The sequence below is a fragment of the Cherax quadricarinatus genome, chromosome 2 (assembly GCF_038502225.1).
Source record: "Cherax quadricarinatus isolate ZL_2023a chromosome 2, ASM3850222v1, whole genome shotgun sequence".
In the NCBI taxonomy this organism is placed as follows: Eukaryota; Metazoa; Arthropoda; class Malacostraca; order Decapoda; family Parastacidae; genus Cherax; species Cherax quadricarinatus.
In genome coordinates, this window is record NC_091293.1 from 49,143,070 (window position 1) to 49,165,938 (window position 22,869).

Consider the following 22,869-nt stretch of genomic DNA (forward strand, 5'->3'; position numbering starts at 1 on the left):
TCACACAGGATTTCATAATGTGATTTTAATGGTTGATTTACTGTAATTCTACTAATCTCTTTGAATATTCTGCTAATAGCCTCCTTAAAGTAAAGATCTGGCTATTTGTATTTCTATTTGTATACAGTAGGGCCCCACTTATACGGTGGGTTAGGTTCCAGGCTGTCGCCGGAAAGCAGACATCGCCGGAAGGCAGAACGCCATTTATTTCCATTTATAAATGCATATAAATGCCAGACAACAAATTTACACTAAATTATATTAAGTTAGTAATAGAACTAGGCATTAAAAACACACAAAGTAAAATACATTCACAGTATATTCATTACTTAAAGTATTTGTAATCTTAATGTAGGGAGAGAGGTGAGTAGTACTTATTTGTAGGAAGTCAGGTGCAGGTAGCCCAGGTGTAGGTAGCCCTGGTTCCCAGTCTCATACTTAATATACGATATTTAAAACATCCCAGAGAGGTAAAATTCACATAACAGAACACTCATTATTTACTTTAAAATGTTTAGTCTTAATATAGGAAGAGAGGTGAGTAGTATTTATTTGTAGGAAGTCAGTGTAGGTAGCCGGTAGGTGTAGCCCACCTGGGCTACACCTACCGGCTACCTACACTGTGGCCCAGAGCCTTATTATTAACCCTTTGAGGGTTTTGGTCGTACTAGTACGTTTTACGCGTAGGGGTTTTTGACGTACTAGTACTCATAAATTCTAGCGGCCTCAAATCTAGTGGGAGAAAGCTGGTAGGCCTTCATATGAAAGAATGGGTCTATGTGGTCAGTGTGCACCGTCTAAAAAAAATCCTGCAGCACACAGTGCATAATGAGAAAAAAAAAACTTTGACCATTTTTTTTTATTAAATCAGCGACTTTGCAGTGTATTTTCGTATGGTATTTATTGTTGTATTCTAGTTTTCTTGGTCTCATTTTATAGAATGGAAGACATATTACAGAAATTGAGATGATTTTGACTGGTTTTACAATGAAAGGTGCCTTGAAATTGAGCTCAAAGTAGCAGAAATGTTCGATTTTTACCAAACTTCAAAAGTAAACAAATCGTGCCAAGCGTGCAATACACGTCAACTGGTGAGTCTAATATTCTTTCACAAGTGCACCAATAATATTTATACCATTTTTTACACTAATGCAGTAGTCTGCATAACAGTAAATCTTATATTTTTTGAGAAAATAAAAATTCAAAGTGGAAAGCAAAAGAATATAAGAGGGGCCTTGAGACGTGACTAATGACTAGAGGAAATGTCATTTTAGTGCCAGGAATCTCTTTCTTGTTTATTCTGGACCCTATTCGGAAATTGGCATCTTTTGAAATTTGTGTGAAATTGGCAAAATTGCTAAATTCCGACCACTGTACTGGATAGTTGAATTTCATAAATGGGTGGTTTCTTGCACCCATTCGATAGAAAAAATGGAGTTCTAACGAAATATTCATGTTTTTTGTCGACTAGTACAGTGAAATTGGCTGAAAATGGGGCTCAAAGTGGGCAAAATCGCCGATGCGTAAACATCGCCGAGACCGCTAACTTTGCGAGAGCATAATTCCGTAAGTTTTCTATCAAATTTCAAACTTTTGGTGTCTTTATGATCGGGAAAAGATTCTCTATCTTTTCATAAGAGAAAATAATTTTTTTTTTTTTTTAAATTTGGCCGACCCTGAGAACGAGTTTCGGAGAGGGCCTGTCGACCCTCAAAGGGTTAACATCGACATGCCTTGTTCACTGAATTTAATCATTTGTAACAACTACCTTTAGATGCCATCATAAACGAAGGTAGAAGTAATGAATAATTCATGGCGAAAATTGTAAACAAAAGCGGAGTGATGGAGTGGCTGGGCCAAACGCAGATTTATACACGTTTTCTCTGATGGCTGAGCAGAGAAAACGTAATGTTGTCCCTTCACCTGGCTACCACACAGGTCCACAAGTATTATTATCAGAGCACACACAAAATATGCAATAACTGCCAGACAACAAGTTTACACTAACTTATATTAAGTTAGCAATAGAAATAGACATTAATAACACAATAAAAGGTAAGATACACACAGAGTACACTTATCTTACCTTAAAATAATAATACAATGGAACCTCATATATCGAACTTAATCCGTTCCAAGAGTTAGTTCTAAATTCGAAAAGTCTGAAAAGCGAAGCAATATTTCCCATAAAAAATGGAAATACATGTACAATTAATCCGTTCCAGAAACCCAAAAATATTCACAAAAAAAATACATTTTATAGAGATTAATTATAGTTGTACATACACACATCAAATATAGTGTTCAATTATGTATTAATAAATTTAAATAAACATATAAAATAACATTTTTACTTACATTTATTGAAGATTGGTGATGGCATCTGGAAGATAGGGAGGGGGAGAGAGAGGGAGCTGGGGCTAGTGTTTGGAAGGAGAATCCCCCTCCATGAGGACTTCAGGTATAAAAGCCCTCTCTGGGGTTACTTCCCCTCTCTGTATTTTATTGCCACTAGGACCAGCTTGAGAGTCACTGGACCCCTGTCTCACAAAATAACTGCCTACAGTCCTCTGTTTCTGTCTCACAAAATAACTGTCCACAGTCCTCTGTACATCCTGGCAAGCTCAATAAGTCTCGCACCACTCTCATACTAATGTATTATTTCCTTCTTCACATCTATGATATTTCTCACTTTCTTTACTACAGGGAAACCACTAGAAAGTTTCTTAGGGCCCGTGGTGGCTTATTTCACAGTCCCACAAGCACTAAACACAATGAAATAATCGTAAAATGTTTGAATGAGAGCGCAGGTTAGTGTTCACTCAAACATCAACAAAACCAGACTGGCTCATGGCGCCTGCGCATGGACGCGGACGGAGTGGGCTGGCGGACAGGTCCTGTACCCGGTGCTTCAAAAATAGGGGCGAGTTTGATAATAGGGACAAAGTTGGTTCGAGAAAAGAGTTCGATTTTCGAAAAGTTCGGTAAGTGATACGTTTGAAATTTGAGGTTCCACTGTATTAATGTGTGAGAGGTGAGTGGCAGGGTGTTTATTGAATAAAATCAGAATGGCACACTATCATCCTCTAACTTGGCACTTAAAGCAAGAGGCTTACGATTTCTCTTTTTATCACAGCTAACCTTAGACACCATCGTCACTGAGAGCCAACTAGTTAACGAAAGAGTAAACGAGAGAGAGAATGAGATACAGAGTTGAGACAATGTAAAAACACAAACTGAACAGGTAGTGGACGATCACTTGGTCAGGCGAAATAAATGCGTATTAATATGTGCCTACTTTTAGTTCATTCACGTCCGTTTGTAAGAGTTTGTAAAACATTTACCTCAATATTTTTTTATTATAATAATAATTACCTCACAATACAAATACTCTTACATTGTGTACAAATTGTACAAGTTAGTTCAGAATAAACAAACAGCAACACACCATTTTTAGAGTGAATGAAGATACTGTAGTAATAATAATAATGTTATTATTAATAATATTATTATTATTATTATAATATAAAGCACTAAACCCACAAGGGTCGTGAATTGCTATATAGAGAGTAAAGGCATATGAAAAGAATATTTTTCTACAGTTATCCCCCAGTTTGACTAGAGAAAATGTAATTCTTCCGACACTACCTACACATCTGCTTTGTAAACAAGTCTCGTATTTACATAAATTTTTATTCTGTGAGTGTATGTATCATGTTTATATGCTATGTAATGGGTTTCATATATAATTTTGAGGGAAATATCGTAGATGGATTAATGAAAATGCCTATACAGTGGACCCCTGGTTAACGATATTTTTTCATTCCAGAAGTATGTTCAGGTGCCAGTACTGACCGAATTTGTTCTCATAAGGAATATTGTGAAGTAGATTAGTCCATTTCAGACCCCCAAACATACACGTACAAATGCACTTACATAAATACACTTACATAATTGGTTGCATTGGGAGGTGATTGTTAAGTGGGGGTCCACTGTATTGATGTAAAATAAGACATTTAGTGTGCCCAAGAGTGATTATTGTTACGTAGTATTGGCATCATGAGTAGAGAGAGACTTAGCGATTTTAATGTGTACCTGCACACCAGCACAGTGTGTAAGTATATTTAGGTACAGGTACACATGAGTATAATTATCAGAGTGCACAAAATATGCAGTAACTTTAAAACACTTCAAATTTTGGAAAGTTACCTGACATAATAGATGTGGTCACGAAAAATGTAAACAAACCGGGTGGGGGGCGCCGTATTTGAAAGACCGCTTGCCGTATAGCAAATTTTGGTCATAATTTGACATCGGCGTATTAGCGGAACGCCGTAAGGCGGGGCCTTACTGTATTTTTTTTTTTTTTTCAACAAGTCGGCCGTCTCCCACCGAGGCAAGGTGACCCAAAAAAGAAAGAAAATCCCCAAAAAGAAAATACTTTCATCATCATTCAACACTTTCACCACACTCGCACATTATCACTGTTTTTGCAGAGGTGCTCAGAATACAACAGTCTAGAAGCATAAACATATAAAGATACACAACATATCCCTCCAAACTGCCAATATCCCAAACCCCTCCTTTAAAGTGCAGGCATTGTACTTCCCATTTCCAGGACTCAAGTCCGACTATATGAAAATAACCGGTTTCCCTGAATCCCTTCACTAAATATTACCCTGCTCACACTCCAACAGATCGTCAGGTCCCAAGTACCATTCGTCTCCATTCACTCCTATCTAACACGCTCACGCACGCTTGCTGGAAGTCCAAGCCCCTTACCCACAAAACCTCCTTTACCCCCTCTCTCCAACCCTTTCGAGGACGACCCCTACCCCGCCTTCCTTCCCCTATAGATTTATATGCTTTCCATGTCATTCTACTGTGATCCATTCTCTCTAAATGACCAAACCACCTCAACAACCCCTCTTCTGCCCTCTGACTAATACTTTTATTAACTCCACACCTTCTCCTAATTTCCACACTCCGAATTTTCTGCATAATATTTACACCACACATTGCCCTTAAACAGGACATCTCCGCTGCCTCCAACCGTCTCCTCGCTGCTGCATTTACCACCCAAGCTTCACACCCATATAAGAGTGTTGGTACTACTATACTTTCATACATTCCCTTCTTTGCCTCCATAGATAACGTTTTTTGACTCCACATATACCTCAACGCACCACTCACCTTTTTTTCCCTCATCAATTCTATGATTAACCTCATCCTTCATAAATCCATCCGCCGACACGTCAACTCCCAAGTATCTGAAAACATTCACTTCTTCCATACTCCTCCTCCCCAATTTGATATCCAATTTTTCTTTATCTAAATCATTTGACACCCTCATCACCTTACTCTTTTCTATGTTCACTTTCAACTTTCTACCTTTACACACATTCCCAAACTCATCCACTAACCTTTGCAATTTTTCTTTAGAATCTCCCATAAGCACAGTATCATCAGCAAAAAGTAACTGTGTCAATTCCCATTTTGAATTTGATTCCCCATAATTTAATCCCACCCCTCTCCCAAACACCCTAGCATTTACTTCCTTTACAACCCCATCTATAAATATATTAAACAACCATGGTGACATTACACATCCCTGTCTAAGACCTACTTTTACCGGGAAGTAGTCTCCCTCTCTTCTACACACCCTAACCTGAGCCTCACTATCCTCATAAAAACTCTTTACAGCATTTAATAACTTACCACCTATTCCATATACTTGCAACATCTGCCACATTGCTCCTCTATCCACTCTATCATATGCCTTTTCTAAATCCATAAATGCAATAAAAACTTCCCTATCTTTATCTAAATACTGTTCACATATATGCTTCAATGTAAACACCTGATCTACACATCCCCTACCCACTCTAAAACCTCCTTGCTCATCCGCAATCCTACATTCTGTCTTACCTCTAATTCTTTCAATTATAACCCTACCGTACACTTTTCCTGGTATACTCAGTAAGCTTATTCCTCTATAATTTTTACAGTCTCTTTTGTCCCCTTTCCCTTTATATAAAGGGACTATACATGCTCTCTGCCAATCCCTAGGTACCTTCCCCTCTTTCATACATTTATTAAACAAAAGTACCAACCACTCCAACACTATATCCCCCCCTGCTTTTAACATTTCTGTCATGATCCCATCAGTTCCAGCTGCTTTACCCCCTTTCACTTTACGTAATGCCTCACGTACCTCCCCCACACTTACATTCTGCTCTTCTTCACTCCTAAAAGATGGTATACCTCCCTGACCAGTGCATGAAATTACTGCCTCTGTTTCTTCCTTAACATTTAAAAGTTCCTCAAAATATTCTCGCCATCTACCCAATACCTCCATCTCCCCATCTACTAACTCCCCTACTCTGTTTTTAACTGACAAAACCATATTTTCCCTAGGCTTTCTTAACTTGTTTAACTCACTCCAAAATTTTTTCTTATTTTCATTAAAATTTCTTGACAGTGCCTCTCCCACTCTATCATCTGCTCTCCTTTTGCACTCTCTCACCACTCTCTTTACCTTTCTTTTACTCTCCATTTACTCTGCTCTTCTTATAACACTTCTGCTTTGTAAAAACCTCTCATAAGCTACCTTTTTCTCTTTTATCACACCCTTTACTTCATCATTCCACCAATCACTCCTCTTTCCTCCTGCCCCCACCCTCCTATAACCACAAACTTCTGCCCCACATTCTAATACTGCATTTTTAAAACTATTCCAACCCTCTTCAACCCCCCCACTACTCATCTTTGCACTAGCCCACCTTTCTGCCAATAGTCGCTTATATCTCACCCGAACTTCCTCCTCCCTTAGTTTATACACTTTCACCTCCCTCTTACTTGTTGTTGCCACCTTCCTCTTTTCCCATCTACCTCTTACTCTAACTGTAGCTACAACTAAATAATGATCCGATATATCAGTTGCCCCTCTATAAACATGTACATCCTGGAGCCTACCCATCAACCTTTTATCCACCAATACATAATCTAATAAACTACTTTCATTACGTGCTACATCATACCTTGTATATTTATTTATCCTCTTTTTCATAAAATATGTATTACTTATTACCAAATTTCTTTCTACACATAGCTCAATTAAAGGCTCCCCATTTACATTTACCCCTGGCACCCCAAATTTACCTACTACTCCCTCCATAACATTTTTACCCACTTTAGCATTAAAATCCCCAACCACCATTACTCTCACACTTGATTCAAAACTCCCCACGCATTCACTCAACATTTCCCAAAATCTCTCTCTCTCCTCTACACTTCTCTCTTCTCCAGGTGCATACACGCTTATTATAACCCACTTTTCACATCCAATCTTTATTTTACTCCACATAATCCTTGAATTAATACATTTATAGTCCCTCTTTTCCTGCCATAGCTTATCCTTCAACATTATTGCTACTCCTTCTTTAGCTCTAACTCTATTTGAAACCCCTGACCTAATCCCATTTATTCCTCTCCACTGAAACTCTCCTACCCCCTTCAGCTTTGTTTCACTTAAAGCCAGGACATCCAGCTTCTTCTCATTCATAACATCCACAATCATCTCTTTCTTATCATCTGCACAACATCCACGCACATTCAGACTTCCCACTTTGACAATTTTCTTCTTCTTATTCTTTTTAGTAATCTTTACAGGAAAAGGGGTTACTAGCCCATTGTTCCCGGCATTTTAGTTGACTTTTACAACACGCATGGCTTACGGAGGAAAGATTCTTATTCCACTTCCCCATGGATATAAAAGGAAAATTAATAAGACCAAGAACTATTAAGATAAAATCAAAGAAAACTCAGATGAGTGTGTATAAATAAATGTGTACATGTATGTGTAGTGTGACCTAAGTGTAAGTAGAAGTAGCAAGACATGCCTGTAATCTTGCATATTTATGAGACAGACAAAAGACATCAGCAATCCTACCATCATGTAAAACAATCACAGGCTTCGTTTTACACTCACTTGGCAGGACGGTAGTACCTCCCTGGGTGGTTGCTGTCTACCAACCTACTACCATACTGTATGTGCTTGTATATTTGGACAAGCTTATTGCTCTAAGATATTGCTTTAGTAGCTATGGTTTGTGCGTTTGATAAGGGCGCCTAAAGCCCCGTCTGTTTATAGTCCGTTTTATTGTCCAACGAATCCGTTTGAAACCGGTCAAGGGTTCGGAACCAGTCAAGGGTTTGGAACCAGTCGGATCTGATCAGTGGATCACTTACTAAAACATATCTGGTCAGAGATTTGGGCTAACACATGAAGGAACTACTGGAAATTATTTAACCGAGTAATATGTGATTTGATTGATACAAAAAGTATAACCTGCGTGTTAGAGAACCTACCTGCCTTGGTCAGAATCGGTCGATGTGTTAAAAAAAAATAATTAAGTTCTGGATGGGGAACCAGGGCTACCTACACCTGACTTCTTACAAGTAAGTACTACTCACCTCTCACCCTACATTAAGACTACAAATATTTTAAGGTGAGTAATGAATGTACTGTATATGTATTTTACTTCTATTGGGTTATTTAATGCCTGGTTCTGTTACTGAATTTATATAAATTAGTGTAAACATGTTTTCTGGTCCTAGGTAGTAGGTTGGTAGACAGCAACCTCCCAGGGAGGTACTACCAAGCGAATGTAAAACGAAAGCCTGTAATTGTTTTACATGATGGTAGGATTTCTGGTGTCCTTTTTTCTGTCTCATGAACATGCAAGATTTCAGGTACGTCTTGCTAATTCTACTTAAACTTAGGTCATACTACACATTCATGTGCAAGCATATATATACACACACCCCTCTGGGTTTTCTGCTATTTTTTTCTAGTTCTTGTTTATTTCCTTTTATCTCCATGGGAAAGTGGAACAGAATTCTTCCTCCGTAAGCCTTGCGTGTTGTAAGAGGCGACTAAAATGCAGGGAGCAAGGGGCTAGTAACCCCTTCTCCTGTATAAATTACTAAATTTAAAAAGAGAAACTTTTGTTTTTTCTTTTTGGGCCACCCCGCCTAGGTGGGATGCGGCCGGTTTGTTGAAAGAAGAAAGATGATGGTGTTATCTGGTATTTATAGGCATTTATAAGTGGAAAAAATGGCGTTACGCTTTTTTGTGATTTCCACTTTAAGGCGGTAGCCTGGTACCTAACCAACTGTAAAAGTGGGGCTCTCCTGTACTGGACATTATTCAGACTTATATTCATAATTTATTTTTTATTATGCCTTCATCAGATTACTAAATACAGTGGACCCTCGTTTTTCATAATTAATCCGTTCCAGAGAGTGTGACTTTTATCGAAATTGACGATTTGCGAATCCATTTCCCCCCATAAGAAATAATGTAAATTCAATTACTCATTCCAGACACCTAGAAGTATCAACAAAAAAAATTTTTTTTTTTTTACATTAAAGATTGATTTACATGCACAAAAGAAAGAACATTCAACATGACAGTTACTTTTATTGAAGGCTGTTGTTGATGAATGGAAGACAGGGAGGAGGAGAGAGGTAAGAGAGGTTATTGTTTGGAAGGGGAATCCCCCTCCATAAGGACTCTAGGTCACTTACCTAGCCCCTTCCCTAGTTTAAATATAAATTTACATGCAGAAAAGAATGCCAAGTAAATGTAAAGCACTGATAAAATGCATAAATGAACATTTAACATCACATTTACCTCTATTGAAGACTCTTGTTGGTGTATGGCAGAGGGAGGGGAGGCGAGTTTATTGTTGGAGAATATGGCACTAATATCAACTCGGTGGCTTATTTATCTATCACAATTCAACTAATATGACATCATAAACAATATTAATAGCATAGAAACATGAAATATATTCTAGAATGAATAAAATGAGTCATTATGTATGTCACAAGAGGTGTTGTGTTGTTGTTGTTGAGTGTATAAGGGCCACTGAGAGCATAAACCATCTACATGGTGGTTAAGCAGCAGCCGAGGCACTGGTGTTTTCTGTAGCTTTATATAACTCCAACAACATTGGAGGAGTTAGTAGAATCACTGAAGAAGGCACCCTCTACCACCATCACAACCACTACCACCCTCTACCACTCTCTCTGTCGTGTGGGGTTCGGTAGGAAATACGAGGGTTGAAGGTAAACACCTTGTTGGATGGTAACACTATATATTGTCAGACTGTGGATGAGAGGTGGGAGCCAGGCCTGCCCTGCTCGCCTGTCTATGGCAATCCGTCGAGTGAGAGGGAGGCAGCTTGTCTCACTGACTCATGCTGTATCCCGTGACGTCAGAGTCACTCGGCCTAGGGATCTTCTATATAAAGCACATGGATGGTACTATGATACGCTATACAACACACATATGGGGATCAGCAACTATGCTGACAGCTCGGTCATGTCACGTATGTCATCCCGACATACACTACTATGCTATAGGCTGAACAGGCAGGTGGTTCTGGGCTGATTCTATTCAATTACAAATTCATATATAACTTAGAACTAATGGATGGTATCATACTGGATGTTAACAAAATGAGTTTTACGTAATGGGTGTTTACGTAATCACTTTTAACGTAATGCATTACAAACTATAAGAACAAATCATGGTACAATATGGGATGGAATTGATCGATCGATCTGTATTCATGCACTACGGATTCTGAGGAAGAATAAATATATATATATATATATATATATATATATATATATATATATATATATATATATATATATATATATATATATATATATTTTTTTTTTTTTTTTTTTATTATCACACCGGCCGATTCCCACCAAGGCAGGGTGGCCCGAAAAAGAAAAACTTTCACCATCATTCACTCCATCACTGTCTTGCCAGAAGGGTGCTTTACACTACAGTTTTTAAACTGCAACATTAACACCTCTCCTTCAGAGTGCAGGCACTGTACTTCCCATCTCCAGGACTCAAGTCCGGCCTGCCGGTTTCCCTGAATCCCTTCATAAATGTTACTTTGCTCACACTCCAACAGCACGTCAAGTATTAAAAACCATTTGTCTCCATTCACTCCTATCAAACACGCTCACGCATGCCTGCTGGAAGTCCAAGCCCCTCGCACACAAAACCTCCTTTACCCCCTCCCTCCAACCCTTCCTAGGCCGACCCCTACCCCGCCTTCCTTCCACTACAGACTGATACACTCTTGAAGTCATTCTGTTTCGCTCCATTCTCTCTACATGTCCGAACCACCTCAACAACCCTTCCTCAGCCCTCTGGACAACAGTTTTGGTAATCCCGCACCTCCTCCTAACTTCCAAACTACGAATTCTCTGCATTATATTCACACCACACATTGCCCTCAGACATGACATCTTTACTGCCTCCAGCCTTCTCCTCGCTGCAACATTCATCACCCACGCTTCACACCCATATAAGAGCGTTGGTAAAACTATACTCTCATACATTCCCCTCTTTGCCTCCAAGGACAAAGTTCTTTGTCTCCACAGACTCCTAAGTGCACCACTCACTCTTTTTCCCTCATCAATTCTATGATTCACCTCATCTTTCATAGACCCATCCGCTGACACGTCCACTCCCAAATATCTGAATACGTTCACCTCCTCCATACTCTCTCCCTCCAATCTGATATTCAATCTTTCATCACCTAATCTTTTTGTTATCCTCATAACCTTACTCTTTCCTGTATTCACCTTTAATTTTCTTCTTTTGCACACCCTACCAAATTCATCCACCAATCTCTGCAACTTCTCTTCAGAATCTCCCAAGAGCACAGTGTCATCAGCAAAGAGCAGCTGTGACAACTCCCACTTTGTGTGTGATTCTTTATCTTTTAACTCCACGCCTCTTGCCAAGACCCTCGCATTTACTTCTCTTACAACCCCATCTATAAATATATTAAACAACCACGGTGACATCACACATCCTTGTCTAAGGCCTACTTTTACTGGGAAAAAATTTCCCTCTTTCCTACATACTCTAACTTGAGCCTCACTATCCTCGTAAAAACTCTTCACTGCTTTCAGTAACCTACCTCCTACACCATACACTTGCAACATCTGCCACATTGCCCCCCTATCCACCCTGTCATACGCCTTTTCCAAATCCATAAATGCCACAAAGACCTCTTTAGCCTTATCTAAATACTGTTCACTTATATGTTTCACTGTAAACACCTGGTCCACACACCCCCTACCTTTCCTAAAGCCTCCTTGTTCATCTGCTATCCTATTCTCCGTCTTACTCTTAATTCTTTCAATTTTAACTCTACCATACACTTTACCAGGTACACTCAACAGACTTATCCCCCTATAATTTTTGCACTCTCTTTTATCCCCTTTGCCTTTATACAAAGGAACTATGCATGCTCTCTGCCAATCCCTAGGTACCTTACCCTCTTCCATACATTTATTAAATAATTGCACCAACCACTCCAAAACTATATCCCCACCTGCTTTTAACATTTCTATCTTTATCCCATCAATCCCGGCTGCCTTACCCCCTTTCATTTTACCTACTGCCTCACGAACTTCCCCCACACTCACAACTGGCTCTTCCTCACTCCTACAAGATGTTATTCCTCCTTGCCCTATACACGAAATCACAGCTTCTCTATCTTCATCAACATTTAACAATTCCTCAAAATATTCCTTCCATCTTCCCAATACCTCTAACTCTCCATTTAATAACTCTCCTCTCCTATTTTTAACTGACAAATCCATTTGTTCTCTAGGCTTTCTTAACTTGTTAATCTCACTCCAAAACTTTTTCTTATTTTCAACAAAATTTGTTGATAACATCTCACCCACTCTCTCATTTGCTCTCTTTTTACATTGCTTCACCACTCTCTTAACTTCTCTCTTTTTCTCCATATACTCTTCCCTCCTTGCATCACTTCTACTTTGTAAAAACTTCTCATATGCTAACTTTTTCTCCCTTACTACTCTCTTTACATCATCATTCCACCAATCGCTCCTCTTCCCTCCTGCACCCACTTTCCTGTAACCACAAACTTCTGCTGAACACTCTAACACTACATTTTTAAACCTACCCCATACCTCTTCGACCCCATTGCCTATGCTCTCATTAGCCCATCTATCCTCCAATAGCTGTTTATATCTTACCCTAACTGCCTCCTCTTTTAGTTTATAAACCTTCACCTCTCTCTTCCCTGATGCTTCTATTCTCCTTGTATCCCATCTACCTTTTACTCTCAGTGTAGCTACAACTAGAAAGTGATCTGATATATCTGTGGCCCCTCTATAAACATGTACATCCTGAAGTCTACTCAACAGTCTTTTATCTACCAATACATAATCCAACAAACTACTGTCATTTCGCCCTACATCATATCGTGTATACTTATTTATCCTCTTTTTCTTAAAATATGTATTACCTATAACTAAACCCCTTTCTATACAAAGTTCAATCAAAGGGCTCCCATTATCATTTACACCTGGCACCCCAAACTTACCTACCACACCCTCTCTAAAAGTTTCTCCTACTTTAGCATTCAAGTCCCCTACCACAATTACTCTCTCACTTGGTTCAAAGGCTCCTATACATTCACTTAACATCTCCCAAAATCTCTCTCTCTCCTCTGCATTCCTCTCTTCTCCAGGTGCATACACGCTTATTATGACCCACTTCTCGCATCCAACCTTTACTTTAATCCACATAATTCTTGAATTTACACATTCATATTCTCTTTTCTCCTTCCATAACTGATCATTTAACATTACTGCTACCCCTTCCTTTGCTCTAACTCTCTCAGATACTCCAGATTTAATCCCATTTATTTCCCCCCACTGAAACTCTCCTACCCCCTTCAGCTTTGTTTCGCTTAGGGCCAGGACATCCAACTTCTTTTCATTCATAACATCAGCAATCATCTGTTTCTTGTCATCCGCACTACATCCACGCACATTTAAGCAACCTAGTTTTATAAAGTTTTTCTTCTTCTCTTTTTTAGTAATTGTATACAGGAGAAGGGGTTACTAGCCCATTACTCCCGGCATTTTAGTCGCCTCATACGACACGCATGGCTTACGGAGGAAAGATTCTTTTCCACTTCCCCATGGACAATAGAAGAAATAAAAGAACAAGAGCTATTTAGAAAAAGGAGAAAAACCTAGATGTATGTATATATATATATGCATGTGCGTGTCTGTGAAGTGTGACCAAAGTGTAAGTAGGAGTAGCAAGATATCCCTGTTATCTTAGCGTGTTTATGAGACAGAAAAAGAAACCAGCAATCCTACCATCATGCAAAACAGTTACAGGTTTTTGTTTCACAGTCATCTGGCAGGACGGTAGTACTTCCCTGGGTGGTTGCTGTCTACCAACCTACTACCTATATATATATATTTATATATATATATATATATATATATATATATATATATATTTTTTTTTTTTTTTTTTTCAACAAACCGGCCGTATCCCACCAAGGCAGGGTGGCCCAAAAAGAAAAACGAAAGTTTCTCTTTTTAAATTTAGTAATTTATACGGGAGAAGGGGTTACTAGCCCCTTGCTCCTGGCATTTTAGTCGCCTCTTACAACACGCATGGCTTACGGAGGAAGAATTCTGTTCCACTTCCCCATGGAGATAAGAGGAAATAAACAACAACAAGAACTAGAAAGAAAATAGAAGAAAACCCAGAGGGATGTGTAAATATACATACATATATATGCTTGTACATGTATGTGTAGTGTGACCTAAGTTTAAGTAGAAGTAGCAAGACATACCTGAAATCTTGCATGTTTATGAGACAGAAAAAAAGGACACCAGCAATCCTACCATCATGTAAAACAATTACATATATATATATATATATATATATATATATATATATATATATATATATATATATATATATATATATATATATATATATACATATATATATATACATACACACACACACACACACACACACACACACACACACATATACAAGGTGAAATTAACAGCAAAGGCATCTGGTGCACTCAGATCATTACTGTCAAATTCTCAGAATACGGAGGGAACGTGAACACGAAAAAAGAAAAAAAATTGAAAAACTGATCAGTTAATAACAAACAGTTGACAATTTCCTTCATCTCTGACAACTAGTTATACAGACTATGTACATTTAAACCCAATTCTGCGAGGGTGAGGTTTACATATGCAGAATGGTTATCATCTCTGGGAGGATCGAATTCCTCTGCATTGGCTAACACATGCCTTGACTTAGGGAGATCTGAACGAGTATCTACAAAAGATACTTGTGGGTTTCTCATTACTTGCCGAGTACGCAAAGATCACGACTGAAATTACGCAGGCTAGAAGTCTGAGTGTATCTATTATTTGATAAAGGATTACTCGAATTGTGAACTGATGCATCAACGGTTGTACTAGCAGCATGTGCTGAGGCATCGCTTGAGAAGACTTGAGACATATTTGCAAAATGTAAAACAAGAATTTAGAGAAAAGAAAATGTAACTGAGGAACACACAACACAGTGAACTTAAATGGGAAGAAAATGCTTAACTATTCTGCTTAAGTAATTAAAAATTGACAGGTCACACTTTAAGCAAGGAAACTCACACAAGAAAATACTCAACTGAATAAACAACACTTTGAAAATCAAGAGAACTTGTACTATACTCAAATCTAATTTGCTCAAATTTTACTTTAAATTGAATGAATGGCACAGTGAGTTGTCTTTACTCTTAATTAATGCAATAGGAAAATTCAACAATAAAATGATGAATCAATCAAAAAATGTTAAATTGGACTCAATAAAGCTTGTGCAAAATTAAGACAAACTGGGAGAACAATTCACTAAAAATAAAATAAAATGGTGCACAAAGAATAAAATATTATGCACAGAACAGAGCATAAGAAACTGCACTGAAATAAACTGTAGCAATACTGCAAATAACAATTGCTAATGAGTACTGCACAACACTACATAAAATTTCTGAAAGAAAAATTTTAATGACAACACAATGCTTGCACAAGAATTATTGCAAAATGAGTCAATGTGCAATAATAAAAAAAATTTACACACAAGAAATACAGTTTACAAGATTAAAAAAAAATATTAGCAAGGAATGAACTGAGTGAACACTTTCTCTTAACTGCAACTTAAGCAACACTTAACGAGCAAAAGAACAATTTACTTTAAAAGAAGAACTTAAAAATTGCACTAAGAATGAATTTGTTCAATGAAACATGAAAAACAGAACAAACACTTACAGTGATGCAGAACACAACACATCAACATAAACACAATACTAGAATTTTCTTGCTATGAAACTTGATGTGTGAAAAATTTGGAAAATAATGATTTTCTTGCTTGCATAAAACAATGGCACTATTGTCTGTGGAGATAAGACAAATTAGACACTGGCTAAATGAAAGAATTAACAAAAATGTTCAACACAGAGAAAAATGAAATAAACTGGCAAGAATACACAAATGCTGGGATAAAAATTATAACAGACAACACTGAGTTGTAATGCAGAATACAAGGTAATAAATTACTGAATTAATTCACTGGAATACTGTGAACACAAGGTGATTCTGAAGTGGAAAAACAAATTCTATACTGCTCATAAGTTTTGCACACACAACAAAGGAAAAACACTAAGGTACTTACTTCAAGTGTATAAAAAAAAAAGAAGCCCAACACAACAGACATAAGATAATATACGGAAATTAACACTGAATTAAGAAAAAAAAAATATTGCAATCAGTATATAATAAACACTGAGTCTAATCAAGAGTTACTGAATGTCACTAAGAAATCACTGGAAACACAAAAAAGAAATGTCTCAACACTCGCAAATGTGTTTATGTAAAATATTATTATCACTGTAGCGACTTGGTGAAGAATGAGGTGGAAGGGTGGCGGAGGGTGGTGGATGTTTGTGTCCTCTCGTGGCTGGCTACTGTCTACACGTGATCATAGAATTGCGCTTACATTGATGATAGACTTCACACAGGAGGCTTTTAACCCTTTGACTGTTTCAGGCCCCTTTCTGAAACTGTCATTCTGTCGCTCAATTTTTGAAAAAAAAAAATTATTTTTTTCTTATGAAATGATAGAGAATCTTTTCCCGATGGTAATGACACCAAAAGTTCGAAATTTAGTCAAAAACTCATGGAATTATGCTCCCGCGAAGTTAGCGGTCTCAGCGACATATGCGTATCGGCGATTTCGCCGATTTTGAGCCCTATTTTCAGCCAATTCCATTGTTCCAGTTGACCAAACTCATAGCTATTTCTTTAGAACTCCATTTTATCTATCAGCTTAGTACAAGAAACCTCCCATTTACTAATTTGGACTACCCAATATGGTGGTCAGAAATTGGCAATTTGGCCAATTTCACGCAAACTTAAAAAGATGCTGATTTCGAAATGGGGTCCAGAATAAACAAGGTAGACATTCGTGGCACTAAAATAACATATGCTCTGTTCATTAGTCACATCTCTAGGCCCCTCTTATATTATTATTGCTTTCTATTTTGATTTTTTATTCATACAAAAAAATACAAAATTTACTGTTATGCAGACTACTGCATTATTGTAAAAATGGTTTAAATAATATCAGTGCAGTAGTGAAAGAATATTAGACTCCCCAGTTGACGTGTATTGGACGTGTGGTGCGATTTACGTATTTACTCCTGAACATTGGTAAAAATCGAACATTTCTGCTACTTTGAGCTCAGTTTCAAGGTCGTTTTCATCGTCAAAGTAATGAAAATCATCTCTATTTCTGTAATATGTTTTCCATTTTATCACCTAAGACCATGAAAACGCGAATACAACGATAAATACTATACGAAAATACACCTCAAAGTCGGCGTTTTATTCCAAAAAAACAATCAGTTTTTTTTTTCTCATTACGCAATGTGTGCTGCAGGTTTTTTTTTTATGTGGTGCACACTGACCACACAGACCCATTTTCTAACATGTGGGCCTACCAGCTTTCTCCCGCTTGATTTGAAGCCGCTAGAATTATTGAGTATATATACGTCAGAAACATTGGCTTGTAAGACGTATTTATACGTCGAAAACAGTCAAAGGGTTAACGATGGCGCAAAACACACATTAGCTCTTGACCCCCTATGTGGTCCTTAACCCTTTCAGGGTCCGTCCCGTAGATCTACGGCTTTACGTTCAGGGTCCAAACCGTAGATCTACGTCATGAGCTCAGCTCACTCTGATAAACTGAGTGGTAAATTTGGGCCTAGATATGAGAGAATACATCTATGTGGTATGTGTGCACCACATTAAAATAAATCCTGCAGCACACTGTGTATAATGAGAGAAAAAAAACTGAGACCATGATTTTCGATTAAAACAGCGACTTTGCAGTGTTTTTTCGTATGTTTTTATAGTTGTATTTGTGATTTCTTGGTCTCATTTGATAGAATGGAAGACATATTACAGAAATAGAGATAATTTTGATTGGTGTTAGCACTGGAAATGGCTTGAAATTGAGCTCAAAGTGGCGGAAATGTTAAATTTTTGCCGATGTTCAAGAGTAAACAAATGACCTCACACGTCTAATACACGCCAGCTGGTGGGTCTAATATACATTCACAAATGTGGTGATGATATTTATACAATTATTACAATATTGCATAACAGTAAATCTTCTATTTTTTGGTGTGAATAAAAATTCATTATGTGAATAAAAAATCAAAATGGAATTTATTTGTAAAGCCTCAAAACATAACTAATGAACAGAGGAAATGTTAGTTTAGTGCCAGGAATACCTACATTGTTTATTCTGGACCCTATTTTGAAATTGGAATATTTTGAACTTTGTGTTAAATTGGCCAAATTACCAATTTCCGGTCACTTTATTTTGTAGTTGAAACAGTTGACTTGGCAATTTCTTGTGCTCAATCGATAGAATAGAAGTAATACTAGTGAAATAGCTGAGAATTTGGTCAACTGGAATAATGTAATTGGCCTAAAATGGGAGTCAAAGTCGGCAAAATCGCCGATTCGTAAATATCGCTGACACAGCAAAATTCACGAGAGCATAATTTCGTCAATTTTCCATCAAATTTCGTACTTTTTGTTTTATTACATTCACAAAAAGATTCTCTACCATTTCATGAGAAAAAATAAAATTTTTTTTTTTTTTGAAAATTCTTGGACACTGGGGCACCACTTCAGATTTTGGCCTTGGACCCTGGAAGGGTTAAAATATGGTGCTAGTACCCGTAGTAAGAGTACCAAAACACAGTGGTAGTGGTTGGGTGAGTGGGTGAATGGCTGAGTGAGACGGCTGAGGCCGGTGTCGAGTGAGTGGGTGAGTTTGCTGACAGGGCTAAGGCCGAGACCGCGTGGTAACTGGGCCTATGGGATGAACGGCGTAAGCCTCACTGAGGACACCCTGACAGGCGCGAAAATAATTCTAAGCCGGCTGGCTTAAAACAGACCCACGAAATACCACAACACCACAGGGATGAAAAAGCACTCAGAATGGCTTGGAGCTTGAGTACTAAGCGATGAGGAAGACTGTACCCACGTGGCTTGCTTGAGTACTGGGGTAAGACACCTGGGTTAGTTGCTGGCTGGCTTATCTTAACCCTTCACACAGAATAGCTTGATAACTTCTCACGATGAGCACAGCAAGGGTGGAAAACTGGCTTGGCAGGCAAAGGATGGATGGTATCAGGCTTGGGCTGACTGGGTTGTTCTGACTCCCCCACCACAGACTGTCTTACTGGCTTACTTTGCAAACTCGGGTCAACCCCTCGGGAGTGATGCAAATAAGCAGATAAACACTAATACAAAGAGACTGACCAGTGAATAATGTAGTGGCTGGTAGACGCTTGATTGAGGTAACTGGCTTGAGGTAGCTGGCTTGGCTAGGTCGGCCTACTGGCGACACGAAATGGCCGTCTTGCTGGTCGAAAGAAATCTCCGTACATCGGCGTAATTATCAATTTCACGCCCACACCGCTGTCACCGAATTGTCGTGTGGGGTTCAGTAGGAGATACGAGGGTTGAAGGTAAACACCTTGTTGGATGGTAACACCATATATTGTCAGACTGTGGATGAGAGGTGGGAGCCAGGCCTGCCCTGCTCGCCTGTCTATGGCAATCTGTCGAGTGAGAGGGAGGCAGCTTGTCTCACTGACTCATGCTGTATCCTGTGACGTCATACAGTCACTCGGCCTAGGGATCTTCTATATAAAGCACATGGATGGTACTATGATACGCTTTACAACACACATAAGGGGATGAGCAACTATACTGACTATAACACAGATGTTTGTTGCCTTGGAGGGAACATTTAAAATTGGTTAATAAATTGAGGGCAACTCTTTCCCACGGTTCGCTAGTGGTTGGGTACACTTGGATTGGATTAGGACCATTGACATTTCCTTTATGTTGCATACAAACACTACATTTCTTAACATACTCTGAAATGTCAGTTGCCATACGTGGCCAAAAGTACTTCATTCTGGCTTGTTTCACAGAACGATCCATACCAGGGTGTGCAACACCTGGTGCATCGTGAACTAACTGTAGAGCTACATTCACTAGTGACTGTGGAATTACTAACTGGTACACTCTTCTACTTGGAGTACCCAATTCGGCTGTTCGATACAGTAATTCTTGGCTCATTACAAAGTCACTGATGGGTGCTGGTGGCTTCACAGTCAGAATAAGATCTTCCTGGAGCAGGAATCGAATTACACCAGACCACATGGGATCTGTTCTTTGGGCATTCTTTACATCCTCCGCAGTAAATGGAGGATCTGCAGTAACTACACTAATGTGCCGCGATAAAGCATCTGCTACTACATTTGACTTGCCAGGTTGGGTGTATAAGGGCCAGAGAGGAGGAGAGAGGTAAGAGAGGTTATTGTTTGGAAGGGGAATCCCCCTCCATAAGGACTCTAGGTCACTTACCTAGCCACTTCCCTAGCTTAAATATAAATTTACATGCAGAAAAGAATGCCAAATAAATGTAAAGCACTGATAAAATGCATAAATGAACATTTAACATCACATTTACCTCTATTGAAGAATCTTGTTGGTGTATGGCAGAGGGAGGGGAGGCGAGTTTATTGTTGGAGAATATGGCACTAATATCAACTTGGTGGCTTATTTATCTATCACAATTCAACTAATATGACATCATAAACAATATTAATAGCATAGAAACATGAAATATATTGTAGAATGAATAAAATGAGTCATTATGTATGTCACAAGAGGTGTTGTGTTGTTGTTGTTGAGTGTATAAGGGCCACTGAGAGCATAAACCATCTATAATGGTGGTTAAGCAGCAGCCGAGGCACCGGTGTTTTCTGTAGCTTTATATAACTCCAACAACATTGGAGGAGTTAGTAGAATCACTGAAGAAGGCACCCTCCACCACCATCACTACCACCCTCTACCACCATCACTACCACCCTCGACCACCATCACTACCACCCTCTACCACCATCACTACCACCCTCTACCACTATGACAACTGCTACCACTCTACTACCACCACTTTTGTACTTTTCTACAGACTTTTTCTTAAATTATGTGTGTTTCTCACATTCTTTACCAAAGGGCTGGCACTAGAAGCTTTCTTTGGAGCCATGGTGACTTATTTAGCTGTTGCAAGCACTAAAACGAATGGAATATTATAAAATGTATCGTATGAACTCGGGATCATCCTCACTCACTGATAAACAATGGCACAATCGCTGGGAATGGAGTGTGAGGCAGCTCTGGGCCATGTGTATGTGTCCCAGATGAACGACTATTTGCGAGTCAAATGATGATTCACGAGTCAATGTTTTGATGAAAAAAAGTTACGAATTCCGAAAATTACAACTTTTGAGCCTTATGAAAAACGTGGGTCCACTGTATGTAGATAGATTAGATTTTTTTTTCTACTTCATAAGCCTCATAGGGATGCCTGTAATTAGTAATGAATTATCATAAATAAAGACCATTATAGCTCAGGGGACTACTGTGTTATTATATTGATTGGTGTTTAAAATTTTAATGAAAACATTAAAATATAACTTGAGTGAAGAAGTCACTGCATGTCAAAATATAGTCTGCAATAGTGGTTAATATTGGTACTGTGGATAGCTGACAGTAAAAGTTGCACTTACTTCTCCCAGGTTATATGTCTGCATGATGCACAGAGCATTTATGAAGTTCCGCTAATGTTAGAAGAGCAACACGTGTCACATCTTCTTAGTGATCATCTTGGCTTAAACCTTGATAGTCATCGGCCAAGAAATTTCATGAAAAAATGGCGTGATCTGTCAACAAAGTAAGTGCTTGTATTGGAGATTTTCATTATGCAGATGGTGAAATTGTTTAAGATGTATACTTTGTACTTTATTGCTTGGTTTTGTTACTAAAATGTTCATGTCCATAGGCAGGAACACTTACGCAGTGTGGTCACCATTGCTCTTGTGGGCAAGTACACTCAGCTTCAAGACTCCTATGCATCAGTGATCAAAGCCTTGCAACATGCTGCCCTTGCGTGCAGTCGCAAATTGGACTTGAAGTGCTTGGAGGCAGAAGATTTAGAGGAAGAAACAAAAACTGCTAAGCCTGTCAAATATTATGAGGCTTGGCAGAATGTCTGCAAATGCCAGTAAGTGGAATTGGTCAGTGGAATAGCTTCAGCAAATTAGAAATATGTACAGTGGAACCTTGGTTTTTGTATGCCCTAGTTGGAGAAAATTCTCTATAAAATGTGTTTTTTTGTTAATATTTTTGGGTGTCTGGAATGGATTAATTGGTTCTTTCCAGACACCCAAAAATACTAACAAAAATTTACATTTTGTAGAGAATTTTCTCCAACAAGGGAATACTAAAACTGAGGTTTCAGTCAGTTGAAGC

The 22,869-nt window shown here is 38.5% G+C and overlaps 1 protein-coding gene across 4 annotated transcripts in view; it reads left to right on the plus strand.

Moving 5' to 3' along the window:
* The window catches only part of Ctps (CTP synthase), a gene marked incomplete at its 3' end in the record, with an annotated part of 123,247 nt that overhangs the window by 74,419 nt on the left and 25,959 nt on the right, over positions 1–22,869 (plus strand). For all 4 annotated transcript variants that reach the window (XM_070088223.1, XM_070088213.1, XM_070088220.1 and 1 more), the window contains 2 exon segments: positions 22,137–22,291; positions 22,400–22,621. In XM_070088223.1, the coding sequence (XP_069944324.1) occupies positions 22,137–22,291; positions 22,400–22,621 (377 nt within the window).